Source organism: Sorghum bicolor, chromosome 1 (genome assembly GCF_000003195.3).
Source record: "Sorghum bicolor cultivar BTx623 chromosome 1, Sorghum_bicolor_NCBIv3, whole genome shotgun sequence".
NCBI classification, from domain to species: domain Eukaryota; kingdom Viridiplantae; phylum Streptophyta; class Magnoliopsida; order Poales; family Poaceae; genus Sorghum; species Sorghum bicolor.
The window spans coordinates 29813825-29841146 of NC_012870.2; the positions used below are offsets into that span (position 1 = coordinate 29813825).

The following is a 27322-nucleotide window of genomic DNA, read 5'->3' on the forward strand; positions in this document are numbered from 1 at the left end:
ATACAATAATTAGCCTATCATAAAAATTTCAGCACGATTGGATCATAGAAATTGCAGCTATGAATTAATTATACAAAAGCATAGATGTAGAGCTACATAAAAAATTTTATACTAGAGCATATCTTATATGTTCACTGTGTAGAATTACTCATGTGAAGTCCAAAAAAATTAGATTTTCCATGATTTACTATAATTTTTCAAAAAATTAGACGAAATAAATAAAAAAGGAAAATACAAAATCACTTTTGAAAGCTGCTTATAACTGGTCAGGCAAGTAAAACAAATGGTTTTAATCTGGTTTTTAAAGTTTAGAGAGAAAAATAAGATTTTTATAAAAGCTGAGGGAGTTAATATTTTTCCTTTAAGAAATCACAGCCACCGAGTTTGGGCCGAGGGCCCGAGGTAAAGAAACAGCGTGAAGGGTGAAGATAATGTATAATGGGCCTGGAGACAGGCAACCGATTCGCTTGGGCTAAACGTTTGGTCAATTGGGAGGCCTTGATTCCTGCCGGTCTGCCGCCTCCCGACTGCCCAAAACGATGCCTCCGCCTTCCCGCCTGCTGGTCCTCCTCCGCGGCGCCGCCGTCCACCCGCCGCCGTTCCGCGCCCTTCTGAAGCTCCACGCGCACCTCCTCGTCTCCGGCGTCCTCTCCTCCCACTCCACCTCTCCCTTCAGCGACCGCCTCGTCGCCGCTTTTGCCCTCTCCGACCCGGCCTCCCCACGCCCGCTTCTCCACGCGCTTGCCATCCTCGCTTCCCTCCCATCCCCGCCGGACTCTGCATCCCCCTACAATGCCGCGTTCCGCGCGCTCTCCCTCTGCCCCCATCGTCATCTCGTGGATCGCCACTGCCTCCCGCTCTACCGCGCCCTCCTCTGCTCCAGTTCCGCGCGCCCTGATCACCTCACCTTCCCATTCCTGCTCAAGGCCTGCGCGCGCCTGCAGTACAGGCCGTACGGTGCCGCGGTTCTTGGACATGTGCAGAAACTGGGGTTCAGCGCTGACGTCTTCGTGGTGAACGCCGGGGTGCATTTCTGGTCTGTTAGTGGGTCCATGGTTCTTGCCCGCAGGTTGTTCGATGAAAGTCCCGCCAGGGACGTGGTCTCGTGGAATACACTGATTGGTGGGTACGTGAGGAGTGGCCTCCCGCGGGAGGCGCTAGAGTTATTTTGGAGGTTGGTGGAAGACGGCAAGGCAGTGAGGCCTGATGAGGTCACTATGATCGGGGCAGTGTCGGGATGTGCACAGATGGGGGATTTGGAGCTCGGGAAGAGGCTGCATGAGTTTGTGGACAGTAAAGGGGTGAGGTGCACGGTGAGGCTGATGAATGCGGTGATGGATATGTATGTCAAGTGTGGCAGTTTAGAGTTAGCAAAGTCGGTGTTTGAAAGGATCGACAACAAAACTGTTGTTTCTTGGACAACCATGATCGTGGGACATGCGAGGCTGGGGATGATGGAGGATGCTCGGATGCTGTTCGATGAGATGCCTGAAAGGGATGTATTCCCATGGAATGCTCTGATGGCTGGTTATGTACAGAATAAGCAGGGCAAGGAGGCTATTGCGCTGTTCCATGAGATGCAGGAATCAAAGGTGGATCCTAATGAGATCACCATGGTTAATCTCCTATCTGCTTGTTCGCAGCTTGGAGCATTAGAAATGGGGATGTGGGTCCACCATTACATTGACAGACATCAGCTTTATCTTAGTGTTGCACTTGGCACATCTCTAGTTGACATGTATGCAAAGTGTGGCAACATCAAGAAGGCGATCTGTATTTTCAAAGAAATCCCAGATAAAAATGCACTCACATGGACAGCAATGATATGTGGTCTTGCAAATCATGGACATGCTGATGAGGCCATAGAATACTTCCAGAGAATGATAGATCTTGGATTGCAGCCAGATGAGATAACATTTATAGGGGTTCTGTCAGCTTGTTGCCATGCTGGTTTGGTTAAAGAAGGTCGTCAATTTTTCTCCCTAATGCATGAGAAATACCACCTTGAGAGGAAAATGAAACATTATTCATGTATGATAGACTTGCTAGGCAGAGCAGGACATTTAGATGAAGCAGAACAGCTTGTAAACACCATGCCTATGGATCCTGATGCAGTAGTTTGGGGTGCTCTTTTCTTTGCTTGTAGGATGCATGGTAACATCACTCTTGGTGAGAAGGCAGCAATGAAATTGGTAGAACTTGACCCAAGTGATAGTGGAATCTACGTGTTATTGGCTAACATGTATGCAGAGGCAAATATGAGGAAGAAGGCCGACAAAGTGAGGGTTATGATGAGGCACTTGGGAGTGGAGAAGGTTCCTGGATGTAGTTGCATTGAGCTGAATGGTGTGGTTCATGAATTTATCGTAAAAGATAAGTCCCATTTGGACACTATTGCAATTTATGACTGCTTACATGGGATTACATTACAAATGAAGCATACTGCAAACCTGATTGACATTTCAGAAACTGGCATCATGTCGCATCTTTAGTCCAGAAACTACATCTAGTTCTAAAAAATGGTGCGTTCAGTTGTATCACATAGTCACATGGTGAATTGTGTCATCTGCTAGGCAATAAGCCTCTCACTGCCATCAATCATGTGATGAAGTTCCTATCAGTGATGCTGAAGGGAATACCAGAAACTAGAAGGTAATATTTTAATTTACAAATAATCTTTTCAGTTGTAAAAATCCTTGAGTTACTCTGTAAGCTTATCAGGGATTCTGAGGACATCTTATCTCAATCCCATTCATTATCGTCTTTGCAGAACAGTGATAACAGAGACTAACAACTATCAATATGTCCTTTTCATAAGGTCTTGAACTTTGTAAGCCTGCCTGAAAATTTTCTTGTGCTTATGGTGAGACCTGCTAATTTGCATATTTTAGGTATTAGATATTGATTCATGAGACACCACATGTTATGGAAAGTGGCAATTTTCATTTGCTAGTTAATAGATCAGATGCTATACACATTATTCATAAATTGAACATTCTCAAATGATACTTTATGGAATTTTGTTTTGTGATAACAATGCATGATCCTTTGTCTTGCAGATTGAGGATGTTAGGATGTACTTTTCACGCTTGCAGGGACAGCCTGTACCCTGTAGTCCCAAAAGCAGTCTCATTGGTGTTTGCTGCCTGCTGGTAACATGGTAAGTATCTTACGGTCTTACCTTAGTACTCCTTCCTGAAAGTGGATATGGGAATAACAGATTGATTCATATGTGTACAGGAGGGTACAATATATAGGCAAGGATCATGTAGGGTTTATAGAACACACTTAATCAACGGAGATCCTTGCCTAATCTGAGATCAACTACTATAATACCCAAGAGGTAGCCCAGCCACAAGGCGTGGGTGCCAAGGCCCATGGCCGGCCCTATAGGCGCTAGTCTAACATGCCCCTGCAGTCGAATCGTCAGCCACCCTACATGTTCAGACTAGACCTGAACTCCGCGAATGCCGAAGAGGGAAGTCCCTTAGTGAAGATGTACGCATATTGTGAAGAGGTTGGAACATGCAGGACATGAAAATCACCAACTGCAACTCGCTCCCCGACGAAGTGAAGATCGATCTCAATGTGTTTAATCCGCTGACGCTAAACTGGGTTGGGGGACATGTAGATGGCACTGATGTTGTCATAGAACACCACTGTGGCGCGCCGTAGAGGGGCGTGCAGCTCTAGGAAGGAGGGGAAGGGCCGAGCACGGCAAAGAAGGGCTCCGACGTACCATGAAAGTAGATATGGGAGTAAGAGATTGATTCATATGTGTACAGGAGGGTACAACATATAAGCAAGGATCATGTAGCGTTTGTAGAACACACCCAATCAACGGAGATCCTTGCCTAATCTGAGATCAACTACTATAATACCCAAGAGGTAGCCTAGCCACAAGGCGTGGGCGCCAAGGCCCATGGCCGGCCCTATAGGCGCAACACTTCCCTTCCAAGTTATAGTTCACCTTAACTTTTCTTAAGTTAAACTTATCTAACTTTAACCAAGTTTAAGAAAAACAAGATTTTAGTTAAGCCATGGTTTTTGAGGCATCGCCTAGGCATTGAGGCATACCCTAGGCACCACAAGGTTTTTATTACGCCATATTTCCTAGGCGACACCTAGAAGGCGTCTAGGCATCCGGGCATACCCCAAGCGCCACATGACACCACAATGCCTCAAAAACCATGAGTTAAACTAATTTGATATTGTAGATGTTGATGCATTTTTGGCCTTGTTTAGTTCCCAAAAAAAATTGCAAAAAAATTAGATTCCCTGTCACATCGAATCTTGCTGCGCATGCATGGAACATTAAATATAGATAAAAATAATAACTAACTGCACAGTTTACCTGTAATTAGCGAGACGAATCTTTTGAGCCTAATTAGTCCATGACTGGACAATTTGTCAAATACAAACGAAAGTGCTACAGTGTCCATTTTGCAAAAAAAATTGGAACTAAACAAGGCCTTTGTGTAAACTTGGTCAAAGTTAGATAAGTTTTTTCGCAAAAAAAGTTAGATAAGTTTGATTTAGGACAAACCAAAAATGAACTATATTTTGGAACGGAGGAAGTATGCATATGCATATATGGTATATGCAATGAAATGGCAAGATTGCTCTGAAAATTTCTTGCAAGTATATATATATATATATATATATATATATATATATATATATATATATATACGCAAGTGTTGAGTTCACTTCAGCGCAACATGTAGGAGTTCACCTGTGAAATTTCTTGTGTTATATGATCGATTAGTAGTTTTATTCTTATCTTGAATCCCATATTATTGTCATCCCAGGTCAATTTTATCTTTCTTAACTGGAAGCTTGTTTCAAATGATTCTTGAAAATGGAAGCAATTGATAGTTTAGGTGTTTGATGTGCATCCATTTCATTCCTTGTAAGAGCATCTCCAATAGTACCCAAAAAACAATCATAAAAATTTGGTTTTGCAACCTTTCCAAGAAATATCGGAAAGGGAAAAAAGGTCCTCACCGACAGTTTTCAATAATTTGCTCCTAAAAAGAAAAGCATGCCCACTTGAAATTTTTTCATCGCTGCTTGTGCCACACAAACGCGGCCACCATTGCCACCAGCAGCCACCCTACAGCTGGCCATCCCTGGCACCTAACTGACACCCAGAACCTCAAAAATGGAATCTCCATTGTCTGCTCTACCTCCCACTATTCTCATATTTGAAAATAGTCACATAAGATCCAATTCCGGTAAACCTGCCAGACAGTGGTGGCTGTTGCCTGCATGCATGGCTCTACTTAGTATTCTCAGATCTGAAAATAGTGGCTGGAGGTTTAATTCCGGTAAACCTGCCAGACAGTGGTGGCTGTTGCCTGCATGCATGGCTCTAATTAGTATTCTCAGATCTGAAAATAGTGGCTGGAGGTTTAATTCCGGCAAACCTCCATGCAGCGGCGGTCGGGGCGATGGAGTGTCGAAAAAAATGAGCGCCCTAGGAGTCCACGTATCTTTGTGCATGGATGCCTTCGTTTTTCCAAGCGTGGATAGATTGGGAGTTAGGATAGGGAGTTGTTGAAGGAAGTTTTTTGTTTCATCTTGCCAAAAAAGTAAGATTAGGAGTTGCTTTACCAAACTGTTGGAGATGCTCTAACTACATTTTTTCCCCTCACTTTTTGATGATATAACTAAGCGTACCAACTGGCAAGGGTTGAGTATTGAAATTTTATTTCTCAAGCACATGATGTGATGATGAAATAGACCCCTATAGTGGAACTTTCAAAAGCTACTAAATCAAACAATTTGCAAGAAGCAAGAGTAACTTATGGCATATTACAATTTATTTTGCTAAGATAAATTAGCTGTTGGCAAAAGGATTCATCCTAAGCATAGCAGTTCGCGGATAACTGATGGTCACATTTGATCATTAGAAAGGAAAAAAAAACGAAGGAAAAGGGGTGACACCAAACATGAAGTATATCTGAAAAATTGTCTCTTATTATGAACTTCTTGGCACTGTCAGAAAATTATTTTTCCAAGGACATGTTAAAGCTAGCTTCTAACCCCAACCTAAACTTCATCTGTGACAATTGCAACAGAAAAGGACTGATGGGACATAGGATTGGATTAGATTTTTTTTTTCTCGAACTAGGATTGGATTAGATTGACATTGTCCCCTCATATTATGTTAGCAAGGAACAAACACAGAATAATGATGGAATTGGTGTCATATTCTAACTTAGCATCTACTCCTTTTCTATCATATGTTTTCACCACTTCCATTTTCCATATTACACAAAAGGCCTTTCCTCATTTACATGTACGAGAAATAGTAAATAAATACAGAACAAGCAAGCTTATCATTAATTCAATTGGAGAGTGTCAAGTTGCCAAATATAGCATCACAGGTATTGTTTGCCTAAATAGTCGTTTAGCCTGTTGAAATGCTGTTTAAAAGCTAGAGTGGCCTGCGATGTGTGTTTAAATATTATTTAGCCTGTTTAAACAAATGTTTGACCCATTTAAATGGATAAATAATGGGTGGGTGACTGTTTAGTATTTAGTATTTAGCATTTAGCTGAACAATGGTCACAAGAGGAATATATTTGACAAAGTGTACTCTTCATGATTCCTTAGAGAATACAATGGTTGGGTGACCTGCTGCTTCTTCTTAGCCACAGTTCAGACATTCTTGTACCTTAGAGAATCTTATGAATCTGAATCTACAAAGGTATTCTCCCAGATAAATTAAGGTGTCCCTTGTTCAGATTTTTTACCACACACCCCTGTTTACCCTCAGGCGATTCATACATCGATATGAGAGAATTCTAGTCAATTGAGCATAAGACCTGTAATCACTAAGTTTCTACTTGAAGCTAACTTTATGTACAATTCATGGATAAAGTACCATCAACATGTACAATGTTTACTCCTACACCCTAATTCATCCCTCCAACCCACATTACTGTAACTTAAGTGAATTTTTAGTGGAAATGCAAAAGGAATTTTTCTTTAGGTTTGACATGTGATATAAGGTTAAAGTACAAATAGTACTAGTACTAGCTAAGTATTTCTGTGTCTTCCAACTGTGCAGCAATTTCAACCTCATTCTTCTTTTGGCTTGACTGCCCGCAAATTTTTCCTTGGAGGCCTCCATTGTGCTATCATCCTGCATATAGTGATTTTCCCTTGAAGCCCTCCATTGTGCTGTCATCCTGCATATAGTGTATGGTGTCAGTAAAATCAAGGTAGTGGGAGAAATGGGGAGCATCTAAAACCATAGTATTACAAACTTCAAAAGAAAGGGAAAAAAACCATAGTATTACCAATCTTCTGAATAGAGGTGTAGGTTTCCCTATCCTGTGGCCTGATGTCAAGAGCGTCGAACCCTTGACGGGCAGGACCGCGGCTACGGAGCTCGTAGCCGTTGGCCGTCTTCTCCGGTGAGGTTATGCCCCTCTACCGCAGGCTTAGGGTTTAGAAGAGAGAGAGGTAGGAGATACTTGATCTTTGCTTCCTTCCTGATGTCTCGGTACAGTAGGATATATATCCTTGCTTGTGAATAATCATAGCAACTAATCACCCCTAATTCTAGGGATCCTAATAGCCTATCCTTTCCTTTAGCCACTGGGCGGCTCCTGGGTCGCCTGGATCGCGCTCTCGGCGCGCTAGGCGCGCTCAGCCGCGCGTCTAACGTCGCGGGCCCGACGTCGCCTGGTGTACGTATTACCATACATGACATCTCTCCCCTCCTCTCGTCCTCGAGCTGGAACGCCGGAAAACGTTCACGGAACGTGTCCCAGTCTTCCCAAGTTGATGACGACAGTGGCTCCCCCTTCCAGCGCACGAGGACCTGGCGCACTCCTCTGGCGAGACGCGAGCGCTCCACGCGTTCCGGCTCCGGCACCGTGGCGCCGTTGTGGATGACGGGGAGGGGCGGCGGGGTGGCCGGAGGTACGCCCTGCCATTTCTTCAAGAGCCCGACGTGGAAGACGTCATGAAGTCGAGCGCGGGCCGAGAGTGCCACCCGGACGGCGACCGCGTTGATCACCTCGGTGACCTGGTAGGGGCCGAAGAAGCGGGGCTTCAACTTGCCCGTCGAGGAGTCCAGCGACGCGATGGGGCGGTGGCGTAGGCGCAGCAGCACCCAATCGCCCACAGCATAGGACACCTCCCAATGATGCTTGTCGTAGTGACGTTTCTAAATGGCCTGCGCCTGTTCCAGGCGAAAACGGATGTCCCGCGAAAATTCCTCACGCTCGGCCATGGTCTTGGCGACGGCCGCCACACGCGTCTCCTCGGCTTCATAGGAGCATAAGGTCGGCGGGTCCTGGCCATAGACGATGCGGAACGGTGTGTCGCGAAGGGACGTCTGGTACGCTGAGTTGTAGATGAACTCCGCCCAGGGAAGCCACCGGAGCCATTGGCGGGGACGGTCACCGGTGAAACAGAGCAGGTACATGGTGATCACCTTGTCCGCTGCCTCAGTTTGGCCATCGGCTTGCGGGTGAAACGCCGAGGTCATGTGCAGCTTTGTCCCCATGAGCCGCATGAGCTCGCGCCAGAACGTTGAGGTGAAGATGGGGTCGCGATCAGACAACATAGATTGTGGCATCCCGTGGAGGCGAACAATGTCGGTGAAGAACGCGTTGGCGACGGATTCTGCCGTGTACGGGTGAGCAAGAGGTATAAAGTGACAGTATTTGCTAACCTGTCCACCACGGTGAGTATGACGGACTTCCTGCGAACTTTCGGAAGGGCTTCGACGAAGTCTAAGCCGATGTCGGACCACACCGACGATGGCACCGGGAGCGGCAAGAGCAGCCCCCCGGGTGGAGGTGCTCGGACTTGAGCCGCTGGCAAGTTCCGCACGTGCGGATGAAGTATTGGACGTGCTGGCGCATCCCGGGGAAGTGAAAAGTCACGCCGGAGTCGGTGCAGCGTGCGCTGGACGCCCTCATGGCCGTCCTCGTGGATGGTAGCCCTGATCTCCAGGAGCAGCGGGGACGACGGCGTGATGTAGAGTCGCCTCGTGTAGGTCACCAGGCTGTCGCGGACAGCCCACGGCGAGGCGCGCATGCCGGCGAGAATCTCCTCCCGGAGAGTTACGACTGCTGGGTCCGCGGCGTGTGCTTGGCGTAGCATGTCGATGAAGTCGAATTCTGGTGCCGACAGTGCGAGCACTGCTCCTGTGCTGTCCTCCGTGTCGCGGCGAGATAGGGCATCAGCGACCACGTTCTGGGCGCCCGGCTTATACTCCACCTCAAAGTCGAAGCCGAGAAGCTTCCCGACCCAATGATGCTGAGGGATCGTGGCGAGCCGCTGGTCCAACAAGAATTTTAGACTGTAGTGATCTGTGCGCACGGTGAAGTGGCGACCCCATAGGTACGGGCGCCAATGGCGGACGGCGTGGACGAGCCCGATCAGCTCCCGCTCATATGCGGCTAGAGAGCGGTGGTGTGGCGCGATCGGCCGGCTCAAAAACGCGATCGGGTGCTTCTCTTGCAGGAGCACGACGCCGAACCCATGTGTCGAGGCATCACACTCGACGACGAACGGCTTGCTGAAATCCGGGAGGGCGAGGACCGGTGCCGACGTCACCGCCTCCTTCAGCGCCTCTAACGCCGCAGCCGCCTCCCCCGACCATGAGAAGCCTTCTTTCTTTAACAGCCCCGTCAGAGGAGCCGCGATGGCGCCGTAGTTGAGGACGAAGCGCCGATAGTAGCCTGCTAGGCCAAGGAAGCCGCGGACCGCGCGGGTCGACTTGGGCACCGGCCAGTCGTGGATGGCCTGCACCTTGGCCGGATCCATGGCCACGCCGGTCTCCTTGATGATGTGGCTGAGGTAGGAGACTGACGTGACGCCGAAGGCGCACTTGGATCACTTGACGAAGAGGTGCTGGTGGCGGAGTTCGGTCAAGACCGTGCGAAGATGCCGAAGGTGATCCGCCCACGACTCACTGTAGATTAGGATGTCATCAAAGAAAACGAGTACAAACCGGCGAAGGAACGGTCATAGGACATCGTTCATCAAGGACTGGAATGTTGCAGGCGTGTTGCACAGGCCGAACGGCATCAGCAAGAACTCATACAGACCGTCGTGCGTGCGAAACGCAGTCTTTCGCAGTCTTGTGGATGTCCTCCGGCTTCATGCGCACTTGGTGGTAGCCCGAACACAAATTGAGCTTGGTGAAGAACCTTGCGCCCTGAAGCTCGTCTAGGAGCTCCTCCACCACAGGAATCGGGAAAGCATCCTTGACGGTGAGCGCGTTCAACGCGCGGTAGTCGACGCAGAACCGCCATGAGCCATCCGGTTTCACCACGAGGAGGACCGGCGAGGAGAACGTCGACGTGCTGCGGCGAATGATCCCTTGCTCGATCATGGCCGCACATTGGCGCTCCAGTTCATCTTTGTGGGCCGCTGGGTATCGGTACGGTCGGACCGCCACCGGGGTCGCGCCGGGCTTAAGGACGATCGGGTGGTCACGGCCGCGTGGAGGAGGCAGACCCGTCGGGGCGGCGAAGACGTCCCCGAACGAATCCAACAGGCCCTCCAACATGGACTCGCCGGTGGTTGCTGCGTGTACTGCGGGCGCCGCCGTGCATGCCATGCCGAACCAACAGATAGGCCGCCCCTCGTGTTGGAAGGACAGGGTGTGGGTGGCGACATCCCAGGCGATGCGCCCTAGGGTTGCCATCCACTGGGTGCCCAGCACCATGTCGTATCCGGCGAGTGGCATGACGTAAAGGTCGACGTCGAACGTCATGCCCTCGATGGAGATAGCCGCCTGTCGAAGGACACCAGGGCACGCCACCTTCTCGCCATTGGCGACCGTGGCAGTGAGCCCCGGGCGCAGTAGGATGGTGAGCCTGGTACGGTGCGCGTCCGTTTCGCCGATGAAGTTGTGTGTGGACCCCGTGTCCACCAGGGCGACGAGCGTGGCGGCGCCCAGGGTGACCCGAAGCAGGATGGGGGCGCCCACGGCCACGCCTGCCACGGCATGGAGGGAGAAATACGGAGCCTCCGTCGCCCCATCGTCCCCTGCAACACGCCACCGTCGGCGTCGTCAATCTCCACGCCGTCCAGGAAGAAGATGCGGCGGCAGAATCTCTTGTGGCCACGTGAATATTTCTCATTACAATTGAAGCACAGACCTTGTCGGCGTTGCTCGGCCATCTCCGGGGTGAGGCGGCGCTGGTTGCCCTCGGCACGGCCCTGCTGTGCAGGCGCCGGCGGCGCCGGGAGTGCCAAGAGAGGCGGTGGAGCCGATAGGGCGGCCCGAGCCGCGGGAGGCGGTGGTCCGTGCGGTGGAAGTGGCGCTGGCCGCTCCGGCTCCATAAACTCGACCTGGCGGGCCAGGCTCATGGCGGCGGAGAGGGAGTCCGGGTTGTGGATGCGGACGGCGTGGCTGAGCGGCGGCAGGAGCCCTCCGGTGAAGAGCTGGACCCGCTGCGCCTCGTCAAGCCGGCCGGCGCGAGGCAGGAGGGCCTGGAACCGATTGGCATACTCCTCCACGGTCCCCGTGCGGCGGCACTCGGCAAGCTCAAACATCGGGGCGGAGCGAAGGGGAGGGGCGAACCTCAAATTCAAGAGATCCTTGAAATTACCCCACGATGGCGTGCCGTCATCGTCCTGCAGCTGGGTGAACCACAACTGTGCGGCGTCATCCAGATGATAGGACGCCATGCGCACGTGCTCTTCCGCCATGGTTCGGTGTTGGCGGAAGTAGGCCTCACACTTGTTGAGGAACAACATCGGGTCGGACGTGCCGTCGAAGTGGGGAAAATCCCACTTCCTGTTTTTCGGGTGGAACTCCTGCTCGCGCGGCCCCTCCGGACGGCGGCCATCGGCGCCACCAGACGACGACGTCTCGGACTTCTCCTTCATCGAGGCCATGTCGGCCTTCATGGCAGTCATCTCAGCGGACATGGTCTTCGTCTTGGCGAGCAAATCGGCGAGGGTGGGTTCGGCCATGGCTGCTGATTGCGCGGTGGAAACGGTGGAGGAGGGTGGGGCTGGTGGCGGCTGGGCGTGGTGGGCTGTAGCGCCGGCGGTGGAAGGTGGACCGGAAGTGGAGGCAGAGGATCGCCGGATATTTGATACCAAGTTGTCAAGAGCGTCGAACCCTTGACGGGCAGGACCGCGGCTACGGAGCTCGTAGCCGTTGGCTGTCTTCTCCGGTGAGGTTATGCCCCTCTACCGCAGGCTTAGTGTTTAGAAGAGAGAGAGGTAGGACATACTTGATATTTGCTTCCTTCCCTGATGTCTCGGAACAATAGGATATATATCCTTGCTTGTGAATAATCATAGCAACTAATCACCCCTAATTCTAGGGATCCTAACAGCCTATCCTTTCCTTTAGCCACTGGGCGGCTCCTAGGTCGCCTGGATCGCGCTCTCGGCGCGCTGGGCGCGCTCAGCCGCGCGTCTAACGTCGCGGGCCCGACGTCGCCTGGTCTACGTATTACCGTACATGACACCTGATGGTATATGATCCCAAGGCCTTTTTGCTTTTTCCCACTGCCCTTTTCTATAATAGATGCTCTTCTGGGTATAGATTCAGCTGATGAAGGAAGGACCTAAATAAGATATCAATGAATATGTTTGCATCACTTCATTTCAAGTCTGGGCCAAACCTCTTTTGAGAAGGATGGCATGAAAGGCTCTAGCAAACAAGCCAGGAGGTAAACGAGGCCAATGGAAGTCTTTTTCACAGTGGCACAACCAACTGGATCTTGTTTGTAAAGTTCCCAAAACTTACTACCCTGCATATGCAGGAACAAATTTGGTGAGAGACGAGGTTGTTTAATCAATGCAAAAGAAAGCCTGGAAAACATGTAACTAAGGTTTACTTGCAGGTATGCATTTCCCTCTTTGGAAATGGCCATTGCAAGCTTTAGCCCTTGTTTTAGTTTAGCCTGTTAATGGTAGCCATTGATATTACATGAATGCCTAAGGCTGATAGAAGCACTTCAATTTCAGATTATGTACTAGTACAACTCCATTGGTTTGAAGTCAATTTATTACCTTGTTCATCGCATCTATATACTGCTCAACCAATTTACCAACAGTTTCTGGAATGTCCTGAGTCTGTGCATGTGACTCTGCATGTGGTGCATCAGGTATGACGGAACCATATCCAGCTCCTGCAACAACAGTTCAGAGAGGCACAACAAACAGGACACTGATGCATTTTAGGATAAATCCAGAGAGCTATGGATAAATCACAATCAAAAGGGTAAGATGATTCGTTTCTACTGACCCTCTGGTTTTGCAATGAAGCTCAGCTCTCGATAAAAGAAATAACTAATTACACAGTTTACCTGTAATTTGCGAGACGAATCTTTTGAGCCTAGTTAGTCCATGATTGAAAGTGCTACTGTTTATATTTTGCAAAATTTTTTGGAAGTAAACAAAGCCTTAGAAACATGTAGGATCGGAATTAACCTGTTGTACTATGGCCTTTTCTAAAAATTTTTAAGATTCTCTGTCATATTGAATCTTTGGACATATGCACAGAGCATTAAATATAGATAAACAAATAACTAATTGCATAATTTGTATGTAATTTGCGAGATAAATTTTTTGAGTTTAGTCAATCTATGGCTAAACAACAATTACTAATGAAAGTGCTACAGTAGCAAGACGTGTGTTCTGTGAAAGCCAATTGCAGCTTGTGAGTGCGTGTCCCCCACGGTTCCGGTTGGTCTCGTGTATTTAGACCTTATTTAGTTGTAATTTTTTTCTTTAGAAAAATGAACACCGTATTATTTTTGTTTGTATTTGACAAATCTATCCCTACTACTAAATTGTAAAAATTTCAGTCTTTCTGCCGCTCCCGTCGGTCCCCGAGTCGACCTCGGCACGCTGCTCGTCTTCATAGACATCTACGGATTCTTCTACGACATGATGATGCACCCGCAAAGGTACAGAATCATCCAGTCCACCAGAGGATGCTGCGGCACGGGCCTTCTCGAGGCCGGTCTCCGTCCTCCGCCGTCTGCCAGGACGTTGGCTACTACCTCTTCTAGGACAGCTACCACCCTACGGAGAAGGTGTACAAGGTCCTGGCCGACTTCGTCTTCGACAACTACGTCAAGCTTATCCTCGTCTAGCTCATCATCAGCATCGTTCATTTGATTATTTGATTGATGAATCTAGATCTCCGGCCTCTGGATCGATATACTTTGCATTAATTGCATGTTTACTGCTAGCCGCTGTATTTAATTACATTTGCTTTCTTCTTCTTCTAGACGGGATCTCTCTATATTTATTTACAATATATTGTTACTCTCGATCGATTGTCATACTCCATAAAAAAAACAATTTCTAGAGTTATTCTAAGTCAAATTTTTTAAACTTTGACCAAATTTCTAGAAAAAAATGCTAAGATTTATGGTATCAAATTAACATCATTAGATTCATCATAGAATATATTTTTATATGATGTGCATTTTATGTCATAGATGTTACTCTTTTCTATAAAATTAGTCAAACTTTAAAAATTTGACTGATATGGATTCTAAGAATTGATTCTTTCGTGAAGGTCTTATTCAGTTGGCAAAATTTTGGAATTTCGGGTACTATAGCACTTTCTTTTGTATTTTACAAATATTGTTCAATTATCGACTGATTATTCTCAAAAAAATTCTCTCACAAATTACAGATAAACTGTGTAATTAGTTTTTTGTTTTCGTCTATATTTAATACTCCATGCAGGTGTCGCAAGATTCGATGTGACGGAGCTGATAGGAAAAAAAGAATAAAAGTTTTTCTAGGGTTCCCAATGTAAAATATCTTTTATTTATTAAGAATAAAGAAAGTACAGGGCCCTAGATGCAAAATGTTTATCCTATTAGTTTACTTTTCTTTTATTATTTAAATCGGCCGAAAATTAATAAATACACAGTAATTTATAGAAAAATCTAAAAATTACAAAACAAATTTTGTTCAGCTCCACATATATAGATTCATGCAGTAAACAAGCTATATATTATTGTAAATATTAACTATTTAATACCATAGTTGTCATGGTTATCAATAAAATAAATTATGGACTTTAAATTTTATAAAAAAGATAAATATAAATAGATATGTAACATTATATCATCACTTTCTATGGTCATTTAATGTTTTTCTCCCGTTGCAACGCACGGGCATATTTCCTAGTATTATCTAATCATGGACTAACTAGGCTCAAAAGATTTGTCTTATAAATTACAGGTAAACTGTATAATTAGTTATTTTTTATCTATATTTAATGTTTCATGTATGTGACATAAAATTCATTGTGACGGAAAATCTTGAAAAATTTTGCAAAAATTTTTGGGAAATAAACAAGGTCTTATTGGGTCCCTGAGTCGAAACTCGAAGGATGGCTCCTGCACGCTGCTTTGAATTGCCAGCGGCTCTCTTGGCATGCAAGGAAGCAGGTACACTACGACTTTGACAACTATAGTTTATTCTTAAAATCTGACGGCCCAAGTCGACTCACTAGCCGGCCCACGGAGTATGTATTTCTTGTTTACATTTTCATCTTTATAGCACCACGTATAGCTCAGTCATCATTAACAGTTTGCTAAAACGTTTAATACAAGCATTGTAGAGCCCAGTCCGGAATCTTGTCGGCCTATTTAAACAACTAGCTAAATTCAGACCATATTTAGTTTTCACCCAAAAAATTTTCACCCCATCCCATTTGGACACATGCATGGAACATTAAATATAAATAAAAAATAACTAATTATATAGTTTGCATGAAAACCGTGAGACGAATCTTTTAAGTCTAATTAGTTCATGATTAGCTATAATTGTTACATTACCACACATGTGCTAATGGCAAATTAATTTAGGCTTAATAAATTCGTCTTGTGATTTCCAGACGAGTTATATAATTAGTTTTTTAATTAGTATTCGAACACCCTTTCCAACATCACACGAAACATTTGATGTGACAGCCAAAAACTTTTCACCTACGAAGACCTCAACATTCCCTAGTCGACGTGATTATATATACGACATTTAAATTATACTAGCAAAAGTGCTCGTGCGTTGCAACGGTGGAAATTTTGTTTTACTCTTTCTATAAAATTTAATAAACTTGTCTCTTTATATCTCTCTTTTTTTATGTTGTCATGTCAACCATATTTCGGGCACCACACTTTTCTTGTTTTTCTACTGACTTCATCCACCGCTATGCCATCTCCTGAGCAATTCTTGCAGTTATTACTATCTATCTTGCTCCAACCCAAGTGACTTTAGTTGCACTTTGTCATGACATCAGAAAAGCACACGAGGCTATGGCCATGGGACATTTGGGGACTCGGGGTTGGTCGGCACAGTCTGTACCTCTAGTGCCAGTAGCAAAGACATGCACGAGCCTAGGAGTTCAGCCATTCAGGCCAGATGACCCTAGCATCGCCATCATCCATGCCCGATGGCGCCTCAAACTCTTGTTGCATGTGTCTAGCGTGTGGACCGTTTCGGCACCTCAGGCGACAAGCAGTCCATGCTAGGCACTTCATTAAGGTTCTGGCTCAGAATCTCCAGTAACAATGATGTGGTGGTGTGATAGAGAACACCGACCATCCTAGTGAAGAAAGGTGTTGGTCGATATGCACCGATGAATAGGGGTTTTGGTATGACAGATCCTCCTCCTTTGATCCCATCCATCTGAGCGATGCACGGTAGCAGTGGTGTGAATAGCGAGGTAGAGCCAAAGCTTGCACATGCCGGTGAAGTTGCTATATGGTATCTGGACTCAGCACTTGCGACAACAGCGCGCCCTGTGGAGCATCTCAATTGGTAAGACCTGACCACAAAATGAATCGGCAGCGAGATCCTCTTCCTTTGATTGAACAACACAATGTGCTTGGCAATAGGCAATGACTGCTCTAGCAAACACATTTGTAAAGTTGTAAGCATATGCGAGTTTAGTTCTACAAACATAAGCCAATTTAGATGAAAAACGAGCTGGGCAGGTACGACATAGGTGCCCCTTGTGGTTTTGATTTAGAGTTTATTTTTTTATTTTGTTAGTAACTTTGACTATTTTCTGCCTTCTTATTTGAGTTAGGCCTTGTTCAGCTCACCGAAAAAACCAAAAAATTTTCAAGATTCTTCATCATATCTAATCTTACGGCACATGTATCGAGCATTAAATATAGACAAAAAAATTAATTGCACAGTTTGCCAGTAAATCGCGAGATGAATCTTTTGAGCTTAGTTAGTCCATAAAAACGAAAGTGCTACAGTACCTAAACCAAAAATTTTTAGGAACTAAACAAGGCCTTAATTTGTAACTTCCACATCTGCTGCATGCACATGAAGTTCGGCCATACCAAAGGACACCGGAGTATTTTGAAATAAAAAACAGGTTGAAAGAAAATATAGATCTTTATCTTAAATCTTATCTTAAAATTTTAATATTATATATCTGACTACGGTGAGATTTTTTTAATTTTTTATTTTGTTCGTCCTTGTTTTCGAACATGTGCTCGTCTGTTCAGCTGTTGTTTCTAAGTCTAAAAAAATAATAGTGCAAGTCAACATAGAGATCGTATTTGACTCATGTTCCTAAATAGACGTATTTGAGATTGAATCTTAGTTTAGGAGAAGTCTTACATCTTATATATAATCTTGGTTTAGGAAAATTATTCTTACATCTTACATATAGGTGAATAAAAAAATCTTAGCAAAAAAATTTACCTCTTTATTATTAGTATAGATATAGATATAGATACAGATTAAATAAATACATATATTTTGAATCTGAATCTGTATATTTTCTAAAGTCAAAGTATATATAGGAGTATGTTCTTACAACGGCACATTTGATGAGATACTATTTTGACAACAAGTAGTTGCTAGTATTACCATTTACCGAGGGGCCGGGCTGGGTCAAACAAGTGCACAGACTGTTATGTCACTCGAAAAAAAGTGTCGAGCATAAACTACACATGTAACCCAACAAAAGTTGATGAGACTGAGCATTGTTCATTAATTTTAACTCATTTGAGCACGACCAATGCAAACAGCAACAATTGTTAGCCCCGTAGAAAGCTGAAGTTCATGACTCGTACATAGGGATGAAAACGGATCGGATACGGACGGATATCACCGATATCATATTTGTTTTCATATTTGTGGTTGCATTCGGATTCGAATACGGATAACGTCAATCATGTCGGATAAGATACAATTAGATATCGACATCATAAATATACGATTTAAATATTCGAATACGCATACGGTATCGGATGTTGAATATTCGGACTCGGATACGGACATATCTAAACTTCTTTAAACGAATTTGGTCTCGAATACGGTCGGAAAATATTCGTACCGTTTTCATCCCTACTCATACACAACAATGTGAACAGTAGCACTTCATTTATTTGCAAAAAAAAAATACAAAATGTAAATAGTAGCACTTTCGTTTGTATTTAACAAATATTGTCCAATCATAGTCTAACTAGGCTTAAAAGATTCGTCTCGTAAATTACATGCAAACTGTATAATTAATTACCTTTTTATCTATATTTAATGCTTCATGCATGTGCCGTAAGATTCGATGTGACGGAGAATCTGTAACATTTTGTAAAATATTTAGGGAAGTAAACAAGGCTAGAGCCATCCTAGAACACAACGCGAACATCTCTTGGTCAATTAATCGTGGACCCACATATCTCTCTCTTTTCTCACCGTGCATTAGCTTTTTTTTTCCATGCATAACCATTGCATCCCATCCTGACTCCTTTGCCAACTGGTGACTGTTTGTTGGAGCTTCTCCACCTGCTGAATCAATAGTTTATACTTTTATCAAGTGTTTGACCAAACACGCCATGGGAAAACAGCCATGGGCATGAAGGTCCTTGAATCACGCCGACTCGAGCAGAATGGAGGAGTGGGAACTGAGAAAACTGGTTTCACCGACTGCAACCTCCATTATTGTGGGCCTGTCCCGAAATGCCCATATCAGATCTAAATTATTGTGCGCTTTCATACTTGTCGTGCCCTTATATGGGCCATATGGGCCTCAACTTTATTAACTAAAACAGGCCACTTATATGGTCCACCTTAAAAAAATGAAGGCATAAGGCCTGCGTCGGTTAATAGATTCTAGAACCGCCTCGGTGAATTGATTTCTCGGTTAATAAAAATATCTATCTCAGTTAAATCAAGCATTAGCCGAGGCGGTTCGGACGTCCACCCGCCTCCAAAGCCATTTTGAAAACGTCTTGCAAAAGTTTTTGTTTAGTAGTGTGGATCCACCTAACCTTCAAATCAAATGATTCTCCACCATCGGATCCACCTTCCACTTATTTTTTTTTATAAAACTAGTATTCGGATGCCTCCACGGCTTCACGGGCAAAGGTGCTAGTTAGAGGTCCCCTACATGTGTGCCACCCATTAATCTCATTATATGATTTGGTGGGAGAAAGCTCTCCATATAGAGCTTTCGTGTTTTGTAGTCAAGATGATGCATGAAAGGTAATAGAAGAATGTTTAATTATGGTTGTGGCTTACCCCACAGATTGTTTGGGTAATCAGCAGGTGGTTAATTATGGTTGTGGCTTACCCCACGGATTGTTTGGGTAATCAGCAGGTGGTTAATTATGGTTGTGGCTTACCCCACAGATTGTTTGGGTAATCAGCAGGTGGTGATAGTTGTGTCTGACCTTTTTAGTCCACAATATTATGGAAAGTTAGTAAAACGTAGGTCCTCCAGGCTGGATGGCTTAGCACCCTTTTCACCTCTGTCCTGTTTCTATGGCCTTGTTTAGTTGGCAAAATTTTAGGTTTTTGGCTACTGTAGCACTTTCGTTTTTATTTGACAACATTGTCCAATCATAGAGTAACTAGGCTCAAAAGATTCATCTAACAAATTACAGATAAACTGTGCAATTAGTTTTTATTTTCGTCTATATTTAAAGCTTCATGCATACGACCAAAGATTCGATGTGACGGGGAATCTTGAAAATTTTTGCGAACTAAACAAGGCCTGTTAAGCCAGCGACCCTGTGTGTGTTTGTCTGTAATAGTCTGTTCTTGCATATCTGAGTTGTTCAACTAGAGTCTAAATTATAAGCTTAGAAGTAGAGATAAACCTTCCGAAGCCTTGTGCTCACTAATAATAAATTAAGGCAGCATATCTAGTGTGTTTAGTAAACTTAGATATGTGATATAGTCTTCACTGGGAAGGGGAATAAAGCGCCCTTCTGGTGTTCTGGCTGGATTAACAGGGTAGCGACAAGGAACATTGCACCAAGCCCTGTACAAAAAAACATGCCAGAAGATCGAAAATCAATGCGGAGCTCTCGCACTAAAGGAAAATAGACGGGTAAGACAAATTCTCCGCTTGTATTCCCATATGGAAATATTAGAGTTCACATCGTTTTGGGAAGCTATCAAGGAGACGAGGGATATTAAACAAGATGGACTACAGATGGGCAGTACTCACCCATAGTGCTTATCTTGTCCAGTTCATACGAGATGCAAACAAGCCGAATATTACCCGGCCCCTATGCGGGAGGTAAAGGTGGAGCCTAAATATCGTTTCTTTTTTGGACCCATTTTCACAAGAAAATTCTTACAGCAGAAAACCTCCAAAACAAAGCCTTGTTTAGTTCACTCTAAAAACCTAAAAGTTTTCAAGATTCTCTGTCACATCGAATCTTTCGACACATGCATGAAGTATTAAATATAAATGAAAATAAAAACTAATTGTACAGTTTACCTGTAAACCGCGAGACGAATTTTTTGATCCTAGGTAGTCCATGATTGGACAATATTTACCACAAACAAACGAAAGTGCTACAGTAGCGAAATCCAAAATCTTTTCGCATATAAACAAGTCTGGCCTTGTTTAGTTCACCTCGAAAACCAAAAACTTTTCAAGATTCTCCGTCACATCAAATCTTGGAGCACATGCATGAAGCATTAGATATAGACGAAAATAAAAACTAATTACACAGTTTGCCTGTAAATCACGAGATGAATCTTTTGAGTCTAGTTAGTCTATAATTGAATAATATTTGTCAAATAAAAACGAAAATAGTATAGTGCCGAAATCCGAAATTTTTTGAGAATTAAACAAGGCCTAAGGTGCTACCTGTCGTGCTTGGTTTTGAGTGCGCGACCAGCGCACAAGCAGCAGGCCGGAGGCCTAGCCTAGCTCGCTAGCAACATGTGGGAGGGGCAAGACGGACCCAATTTTTTTACAATTTAGTTTTTTTTTTAAAAAAGTTCACAATTAGACCCCTGATGCAGAATTAGACCTAGGGGTCGACGCCGTGAAGCATGGCGTCGAGGTTACACGTCTCGACGTCGAGCTTCCAAGCTTGTGTCCACGTGGCGATTGCGTGGCTGTGTATGTGGCCCTAAAAAAATAACCTCGGTGCCACAGATCATGGCGTCGAGCTCGGCGCCACAGATCACGGCGTCGAGCTCGATGCCGTAGATCACGGCGTTGACCTCCTTCTTCCAAAACGGACCAGCCCTCTCCCTGCTCCCTCTCTCCATGCGCCGACGCCTTCTCCCTGCTCCAGCTCTGCTCCTCCTCCCGCTCGCCGCGCTGCTCCTCCTCCCTCCCTGCTCGCCGCGCCGCTCGCGCCGTGCGTGCCCCCGGCAGCCCGCCCCGCGCAGCGCAGCGCGCCCCGCAGCCCCGCGCAGCCCGCCCCGCGCACCTCCCCGCGCAGCCTGCCTTGGTTGGTGGCCGGACTGGGAAGGGCAGCGGGGCGCCTCCTCATCCGCGGCATGGGTGGCTCGTGCCGCGGTCTGGTGCGGCCGCCGGCGGGCAGGCGGCCGTCCCCCACCCGAGGCATTGTTTTAAATTTGAGGCCACGTTTAATTTGAGGTATTTTTTAAATTTTCAGTTTGTAGTTGGCATTGTTTTTATAATTTAGGTTGTTTTTGAATTTATTTTTAGTTAATTATTAGTAAATAATAATTTAGTTAGTTATTAGTTTTATTAGTGTTATAGTTTAGTTAGGTAATTCATCTAGCAATTTTTTACTTAGTATAGTTTTGTTGTCAATTAAGTTAGATAGGTAGTACTTGTAATAAATGTAGTTACCAACATAGTTATATAGTTCGATAGTTAGGAAATGTAATAATATTATGTATTTTCATGTCGTATGTTCTTATTAACATAGTTATATAGTTAGCAAATTTAGTTATATAGTTGGGTAGGTAGATTCTTATTAAATTAGATACATATATACATAATAATTCGTATGTGTACTATAGTTCTAGTTGTATTAGTTATATGCCTAGTAACTTGGGTGTTTTGTATATCAATTAGATGGACAATGTAGTAACTCTATATCATGGAGGAAGTGTGGAGGAAGATCAGTTTGGCAATGTTGGTTTTGTTGGAATGCAAAGGGTGCCTTTGATGTTTGATGAGCGGCCATTGTTTTCTGAATTGATGGGTAGTGCTCGTGATGAGCTTAAATGTAATTCAAATGAAGATGAAATCTTAGTTGAGGGGGTACTTCATCATGGCCGGTCAGGGACAATTTTTAGGCGGTTGGTCCCAATTGTATCCGAGGTTCAATGGGACAAATATGTCAAAACTGTCATGAAGAGTGAGTTTCAATGTTTGGATTTGGTTGTGCGCAACTTGTCCAAGGAGCCAGCCCCTCTAGTGGATTCTCCTCCTAATTGCCAATCACCCCTTGGTGGGTTCTCGCCGGAACCGGACAATCCGGCACCCTCAGCTCCCCCAGTACCCAGTCACGAGGTGGGTGTGGAAGATGTGGTTGTCGTTCCTGATGCTCAATCCGGTCCCAATGAGGCTGGAACATTTGTCGGTGGTGTTGGTGCTGGTAGCCTAGAGACCCCTATGACCCAGAAAATTCAATGTAAGTGGCGTAGTTACATTATTCATTTTGTTAGCCTTCTTCGTTCGATTTCATTGTCTCAATTGTATCCATATTTGTGGTTTTGTTGTAGGTGACAACCCAACTAATGATTGTTGTCCTCCTTTGCCTCCATCAGTTAATGTTGATGCAGCTTTTATAGCATCTAACAGTTTGGATGTTAATATTGAGGATGATGAGGAGCCCTATGGCACAGCTAGAGCTGTTGATTCCGATGATGACCGCCCAGTTGCACCTTTAAGTAAACAAGAAATGGAGCTTATCAGACGTTTCTATCCTGATCGTGATCCACTAGTTCACGAGTTTAGTGACCTTAGTCATTCTCAAAATGCTTATGCAGAGGGAAGAGATGACGAGCTGCTGGAGGCTCCTGAGGCTAGTGACAGTGTGCAAATTTAGAAGGGCATGGTCTTTAATGACTTGCCTAGCTTAAGACGGTTGTTACAACAATATTCTGTAATACGTAAAAGACCCTTCAAGGTGATGCACTCCTATGTTGAGCGCCGCTACACGGTTGTGTGTGAGATGTCAGATTGCAACTGGAGGGTTTGTGCTCGTAAACAGAAGGCCACCGGGAAGTTCAAGATCACAAAAATTGTAGGTCCACACACTTGTGCCCAGACTGACCTTCAACAGAAGCATCGACAGTTGACCTCTACCCTTATTGCTAGTACGTTATGCACAACTTTAAAGGGTCAGCCCAACTTGAAGGTTAGAACAATTATGGACATGGCTCAGAAGATATTTAAGTATGGTATAAAGTATGGTAAAGCGTGGAGGGCAAAGCAAAGGGCCTGGAAGATGATATATGGGGACTGGGAGGAGGGGTACGAGCAGCTGCCAACAATGTTCAATGCAATGAAAGCAGCAAATCCAGGCATGCATTACGAGTACATTCCGAAGCCTAATGAATGGAGGAATGGGAGGCAGATATTCTTTCGTGCATTCTGGTGCTTTCCACAGTGTGTCCAAGCCTTTAGGCACTGCCGTCCAGTGTTATCAATTGATGGTACTTTTTTGCTTGGCAATACATGGGCACTCTTTTGGTAGCCATTTCATGGGACGCAGACAATGCATTGGTTCCTTTGGCTTTTGCTTTGGTGGAGAGAGAGAACAAAGACAGCTGGGGTTGGTTCATGCGCCTTGTTCGGATACATGTCATTGGCCCACATAGGGAGGTTGGTGTCATATCTGATAGACACCAGAGCATACTCAGTGCCGTACAGGAGCAGATTCCTGGTTATGCACCTTTGCACCATCGTTGGTGTACTAGGCATCTTGCAGAGAATTTACTTCCGAAGGATGGTACGATGGACAACTTTCCTCTATTTGAGGAGGTTGCTCGAATGCTTGAGGTGTCGTTCTTCGAGGAGAAGTTGGAGCAGCTAAAAACCGCAACAAATGCAGAAGGTAGGCAGTGGCTGCTAGGTTTGATGAGAGAACCTGAGAAATAGACAAGAGCCCATGATGATGGTGGATGGAGATATGAGTTTCAGACTAGCAACATGGCAGAGTCATTTAATAGTGTGCTCAAGGGTATACGTGCCATGCCAGTCAATGTCATTGTATCTTTTACCTTTTATAGGCTAGTGTCCTGGTTCAACGATAGACATGCTCAAGCATTGCAATTACAGAGTAATAATCTGAAATGGACACCTAGACCTAAGAAGCACCTTGACAAGGCAAAGGAAAGGGCTAGGACACATGACATAGAGTGTTTTGACCATGCCACTGGCAAGTACCAGGTCACTGAAAGGGGTGGTACAACGTCAGATGGTGAGATCCGACCATCAAGGAGTTATATTGTTGTCCTTACTGATTTTTCATGTGGATGTGGGAGACCAAGACAGTACCACTCTCCTTGTTCTCACTATATTGCAGCAGCTAGGCATCGCAACTTTGACTACGAGACCAAGATACCATGGGAGTTGAGTGTTGATAGCCTTGTGCTTACTTGGTCGCCCCGTTTTGAGCCTTTTCTAGATGAGGGGCAGTGGCCAGAATACATTGGCCCAACGATCCAGGTGCTCGCTGGAACAAACGTGGAACCAGAAAGCGGACGAGGCATAAGATGGTCATGGACCAGATTTCAGGTAGAACGAGGCAAGGGAGAGCAACCCCTTTTGTTACTGACCTCGAGCAAAATCAATGTGGCAAATGTGGTAGACTTGGGCACAACTCGTGTACGTGCCATTGGCCGCTAAGTCAGGTGCATTTAATATTCAATGTACTTTAGTTGTTAAATACTTTCATATGCAACTTACTTTTTGGCAGACATACATGTTCTAGTGCTCCTTTGTTTAATATAATGACATTGTAATGTATTTTTTCTTATCTGCTTAATTACTAACTAATGGCTCAACTTTGTTTATAGGATGGAGCAGTTCCACCTCCTAGATCCATACTACGAGGAGAAGCACCGAGGACGACTCACTGCAGAGGGGGCGGTACTTACTTTGATCTTTGCTTTTCAGTTATTATTAATTTGCTTACTTATGCATTGAATAATTTGATTGTAACGGTTGCAGGAACTACCCCCGCTTCGACCTCGAACGCATGACAAGTCGAGGAGATGCGGTATGACGACAGGTACACACCTCTGGTACAGAGGGCTGGCCTGGATGTCATATCGTATCAGGTTCGTCGTGGGTTGCCTCCAATTAACCCTGCGGTGATCACAGCTTTGGTTGACAGGTGCACCATTTCTCCATAGTAATCGTATGTTATTTGCAACAAATTTTATCTATCTTTCCGAAAAAGCTAACAACAATGTTCTTTAATTTGATTTGTAGGTCGAGGCTAGAAACTCATAGTTTCCACCTACCTTGTGGAGAGATGACTGTTACACTCCAGGACAGTCAGAAGATCCTGGGGTTGAGTGTTAGAGGTCGTCCAGTTATCGGACACTGCAGGCCCGATGGTTGGAGGGACAGAGTTGAGGCCTTCCTTGGAAGACCACTTCCTCCGGAGGCATCGGCGTACCGCACCATAGGGGTACCAATTACTTGGCTTAGGCAGAGCTTTGGTAACTGTCCGGCACATGCGGACCAGGAGACAGTTGCCTACTACTGCAGAGCTTGGATCTTGCACCTATTTGGGTGTGTTCTTTTCCCTGACGGGACAGGGGACACTGCATCGTGGATGTACCTCCCGTGCCTCACTGACTGGGACACCACAGGTACTTACACAGTTATTATTAATCTGCTTACTTATGCTTACTTATGCATTAAATAAATTGATTGTAACGGTTACAGGTACTTACAGCTGGGCTTCGGGAGTGCTGGCTTACCTATACTGTAGCCTTCGTGAGGCGTGTCGTCAGACCGCACAGAGTTCTTCTGTTGGTGGTTGTGTTTACCTACTGCAGCTTTGGATGTGGTCTCGTCTCCCATTTGGACGGCCCATAGTTGACGCTCCTCGGGACTGGTTTGCAGTGGGCAACCCTCGTCACCGCCCGACGTTTGCCCATCTTTGGGACCAGGCAAAAGTCCCCTTCAGCAGGACTTCACGTGCGTACGTATAGTATGCCAATGAGCTCGACACGCTTAGGCCCTCCATGGTGAGTAAAATGCAATAGTTGGTCTATAGTTCTTGTACTATGTCTGCATGATAGTTGGTCTAACTTGCCATATACATGTCTTTTGTTTGCAGGTGAATTGGGAGACGTACACGGACAATGATGCGCCGCATCTTGGAGTAAGCAGCATGTGTAGCGAGGATGAAGACTTGTACATGATGATGTGCCCTCTAATTTGCTTCTATGCTGTTGAGTGGCACCTTCCAAATCGAGTAGCCCACCAATTTGGCTTGTGCCAGCAATGGCCTGTCCCGCCGTTCGATACTTCCGTGGAGCTGCACAAGTAAGTCCTTTTGGTCAATTTTCCATGCAATTGATACAAATGTTTGTTGAAATTTATTCAAAGTTCAATATTTATTCAAAGTTTAATACCATAAATGTGCCTATCCATGCTTGCTGAAATTTATATTCTCAGTCATTTATATCGTACTTGTTGCAATCAATTCCAACCTATACTTGCTGAAATTTACATGCTTGCTGAAATTTATTTGCTACTTGGTCCAATATAAATGCTTGCTGAAATTTATAACCCCCTATATCTATGTTGATAGTTGAATATTTATTCGAAGTTCAAAACCATATATGCTGCCCCAAAGTAAAGACTTTTTCACTCAATGTTGCTGAAATTTATTCAAAGATGCATATTTATTCAAAGTTCAATACCACAAATGTGCATGTCCCTATCCATGCTTGCTGAAATTTATATCCTTAGTCACTTCGATCGTATTTGTTGCATTCATTTCCAACCTACTTGCTAAAATTTATAACCCCCTATATCCATGTTGCTAGTTGAATATTTATTCAAAGTTCAATACCATATATGCTGCCCCAAATTACTTAGTTTTTTTAATCAATATTGTTTAATCTGTTTTATTAT

General features: G+C 45.0%; 2 protein-coding genes across 7 annotated transcripts; one reads left to right on the forward strand and one right to left on the reverse strand.

Annotated features, from left to right (window-relative positions):
- Nucleotides 491-14279, forward strand: LOC8059634 (pentatricopeptide repeat-containing protein At2g22410, mitochondrial). Of its 6 annotated transcripts, XM_021462506.1 has the most exons (7): nt 491-2652; nt 2771-2863; nt 3060-3160; nt 12542-12668; nt 12762-12842; nt 13107-13222; nt 13809-14279. In XM_021462506.1, the coding sequence occupies exon 1, from the start codon at nt 540-542 to the stop codon at nt 2490-2492; it is 1953 nt and encodes a 650-aa protein (XP_021318181.1). In that variant the 5' UTR covers nt 491-539; the 3' UTR covers nt 2493-2652; nt 2771-2863; nt 3060-3160; nt 12542-12668; nt 12762-12842; nt 13107-13222; nt 13809-14279. The 6 variants fall into 6 exon arrangements, with proteins under 6 accessions (XP_021318181.1, XP_021318216.1, XP_021318248.1 ...); XM_021462541.1 differs by lacking the exon at nt 2771-2863; XM_021462573.1 differs by lacking the exons at nt 12542-12668; nt 12762-12842.
- Nucleotides 10070-11958, reverse strand: LOC110431797. Its single transcript, XM_021451395.1, has 2 exons — nt 11139-11958; nt 10070-11025 (listed from the first exon to the last, which is right to left on the reverse strand). Exons 1-2 carry the CDS (start codon nt 11956-11958, stop codon nt 10070-10072), a joined length of 1776 nt encoding a protein of 591 aa, XP_021307070.1.

What these genes read in the sequence shown, in the direction of transcription:
- LOC110431797 (XM_021451395.1), bottom strand. Translation starts at nt 11,958, where the DNA reads ATGGCCGAACCCACCCTCGCCGATTTGCTCGCCAAGACGAAGACCATG. An exon ending in GGCCGAGCAACGCCGACAAG is followed by an intron (nt 11,026 to 11,138) that starts GTCTGTGCTTCA and finishes GGCGTGTTGCAG; the next exon opens with GGGACGATGGGGCGACGGAG.
- LOC8059634 (XM_021462506.1), top strand. Translation starts at nt 540, where the DNA reads ATGCCTCCGCCTTCCCGCCTGCTGGTCCTCCTCCGCGGCGCCGCCGTC.